The sequence below is a fragment of the Phytophthora parasitica genome (assembly GCF_000247585.1).
Source record: "Phytophthora parasitica INRA-310 unplaced genomic scaffold supercont2.54, whole genome shotgun sequence".
NCBI lineage: Eukaryota > Oomycota > Peronosporomycetes > Peronosporales > Peronosporaceae > Phytophthora > Phytophthora nicotianae.
Genome location: NW_008649040.1, coordinates 439849 through 442133, shown reverse-complemented (window position 1 = coordinate 442133; position 2285 = coordinate 439849). Strand labels below are relative to the sequence as shown.

Sequence of the window (2285 nt, the reverse complement as noted above, 5' to 3'; positions counted from 1 at the left end):
CGCCGCAGCGTGATGCACTGACATTCTTCAAAATTGCTCCTCGATCGCAACTCCGCCCCACTGGTCGATTAAAATGTTCAGGACAAAAACGGTATCCACATCGCGTCGCCAAGATGGCGAGGCACAGCTTGATAAAGACCATATCTCCAAGATGTCAACTCGGCGGATACGAACACAGTGTCGTTCGTTTGCTGTGGTGCTAGCTGCACTGCTCATGGTTGGAATCAGCGGGTGGTGCTTCCTCCTAACAAAAGGCGTAGGGCCACTAGTCGCGTATACGCAGCATGAAGCGCTAACTACTCTCGACCGGAACGCATCACATGCAGCGGCAGTTACTAGTCTTCGGATCGGTGATCAAGACAAGACATCACAACCAGAGGATCAGAAGCGATTCGCCTACTTTTTCTACGTGACGACTGACACGTATGCGTGTGCAGCGATACAGTTTATTCACCGTCTTACAAACGATCTCCAAATGAACTCGAGTCGCATTGATATTGTCGTGCTGCACACCCGCCGAATCGGTGATCGACTTCTCCGTAAATTACATGATCGATATCACGTTCGTACTATACTCGTTGACCCTGTGAAGGCCGACGCAGCGGAACCGACTTGGAAAGAGTCACTGACCAAGCTACGGACATTCCAAGACTGGGGATACGACCGCGTCGTGTTCCTTGACGCAGACGCCGTGCCCATGGCTAATCTGGACCACCTCTTCGACCTACCTTCTGCTCCACTGTATGCTCCGACCGCGTACTGGCTTGAACAGCCATTCTTCGCGAGTACGTTGCTGGTAATAGAGCCGAGTGGGGACGTTTTCAACGATATTATTCGGTGGGCACGCGAACGTGGGGCCGCTGCAGGCTTCGACATGGACATTCTCAATAAGTACTTCGCGGATTCGGTACAATACCTGCCAGGCGTATATACAGTACTCAACTCGGACTTTCGTCGAGCACCCAATGAGAAAACGACTCTATTCAACACGACATCTGAGCTGAAGGAACATGTCCAAGTAGTACACTTCTCGTGCAAGCCTGACGGCTCGTACGGGAAGCCGTGGAAATGGCCGTCGCGTGATTTAAGTTTGCTGGACGGTGAACAGTTCGACCCTTTATTCCGGCAACTATTTGTGGATTACTGGCGGAGAGAGCAGGAACTCTGCAGCAGCTAATAACTAACACAAGTGATCATGCGAAAACTTTGTAGCGACGTTCTCGCGATGTAGTTTTTAATTTAGATAAGTATACCTCCCTTCAGATTTTGTCGCTGCTGTAAGCTAAGCTACGAGGTTGTGGGGCTTAATGGATTCGTGTTCACACTGAACGAAATACTGTTTATAATGTAATGGTTGGAAGAATTCTAGGTATCAAAAAAATGGAGCTAGGCCATGAATGAATACGTATGAAGTTATTTGGAGCTCTTCAACGCATTCTGATTACCAGACCCTTGATAGACGCTGAGGTGGTAAGTTGCTTCTTAATAAAGCCGTCACGCTACCCACCGCATACGACTGTTAGCAAAGAGGTACAAAGAGGTAGAGTGTAGGTTGCCAATAAATAGCGCGAAAATAGCAGCAGCATGGGACGTAATTGCTGTGGGAAATGTGGCTACAAGTCTGTATTTTGGAATATGGTATAGAAGGAGGTATAGATAGCGTAATCGCTGTAATCCCAAAAAGAGGCAACATTGATCGCGAAGCACCTGCTGTAGACCATACCACGACTCAACGGGTACCCGAATTCGGGTACACCACCTGCCGGTATCCTCGGGCTCCTATCACCGTATTTTACCTAATTATTGTAATCGAGGATTTGGACTGCAAAATTATCTTTTCAGAGATATGAAGCTGAAAAGGGACAGCTCAACACAGTGGGGTGGTCATCCAGTAAACCGATACAGGTACCAGTACGACAGTAACGATAACCTGGCTTCCAAAAGCTTTAATGTGGTGGATGGGCCTATCGTCCTATCAATACAAACCCCGGTACGACCAAAGCGCTAGAGTAGTGACAAAATGGAGATCAAGACGAAGAACACAATCGTTTACTTCATTGCGGAAGCTCTCTGGTACCCCATAATCGACAGAAAAAATGTTTACTAGACCCACTTAAGATGCATAAATTGCTTTCAGACCCAGTTTTTGCCTAGCTTTTACTGTTTTGTGCAGTATAATAGGTGACCCTGAAAATCAGTATATGGGCGTGATACTTCTCAAGGAAAATACTAAGACGACAGCAGAGGATAGTCAATTCTTCGGGGCGAGTGTACGTAGTGAACAC

General features: G+C 47.5%; 1 protein-coding gene across 1 annotated transcript; it reads left to right on the top strand.

Moving 5' to 3' along the window:
• Positions 1-151: 151 nt before the first annotated feature.
• PPTG_15880 (hypothetical protein) lies at positions 152-1177 on the top strand (the record flags this gene model as incomplete). Its single annotated transcript, XM_008913641.1, has 1 exon — positions 152-1177. One exon carries the CDS (start codon positions 152-154, stop codon positions 1175-1177), a length of 1026 nt encoding a protein of 341 aa, XP_008911889.1.
• Between the last annotated feature and the right edge of the window lie 1108 nt (positions 1178-2285).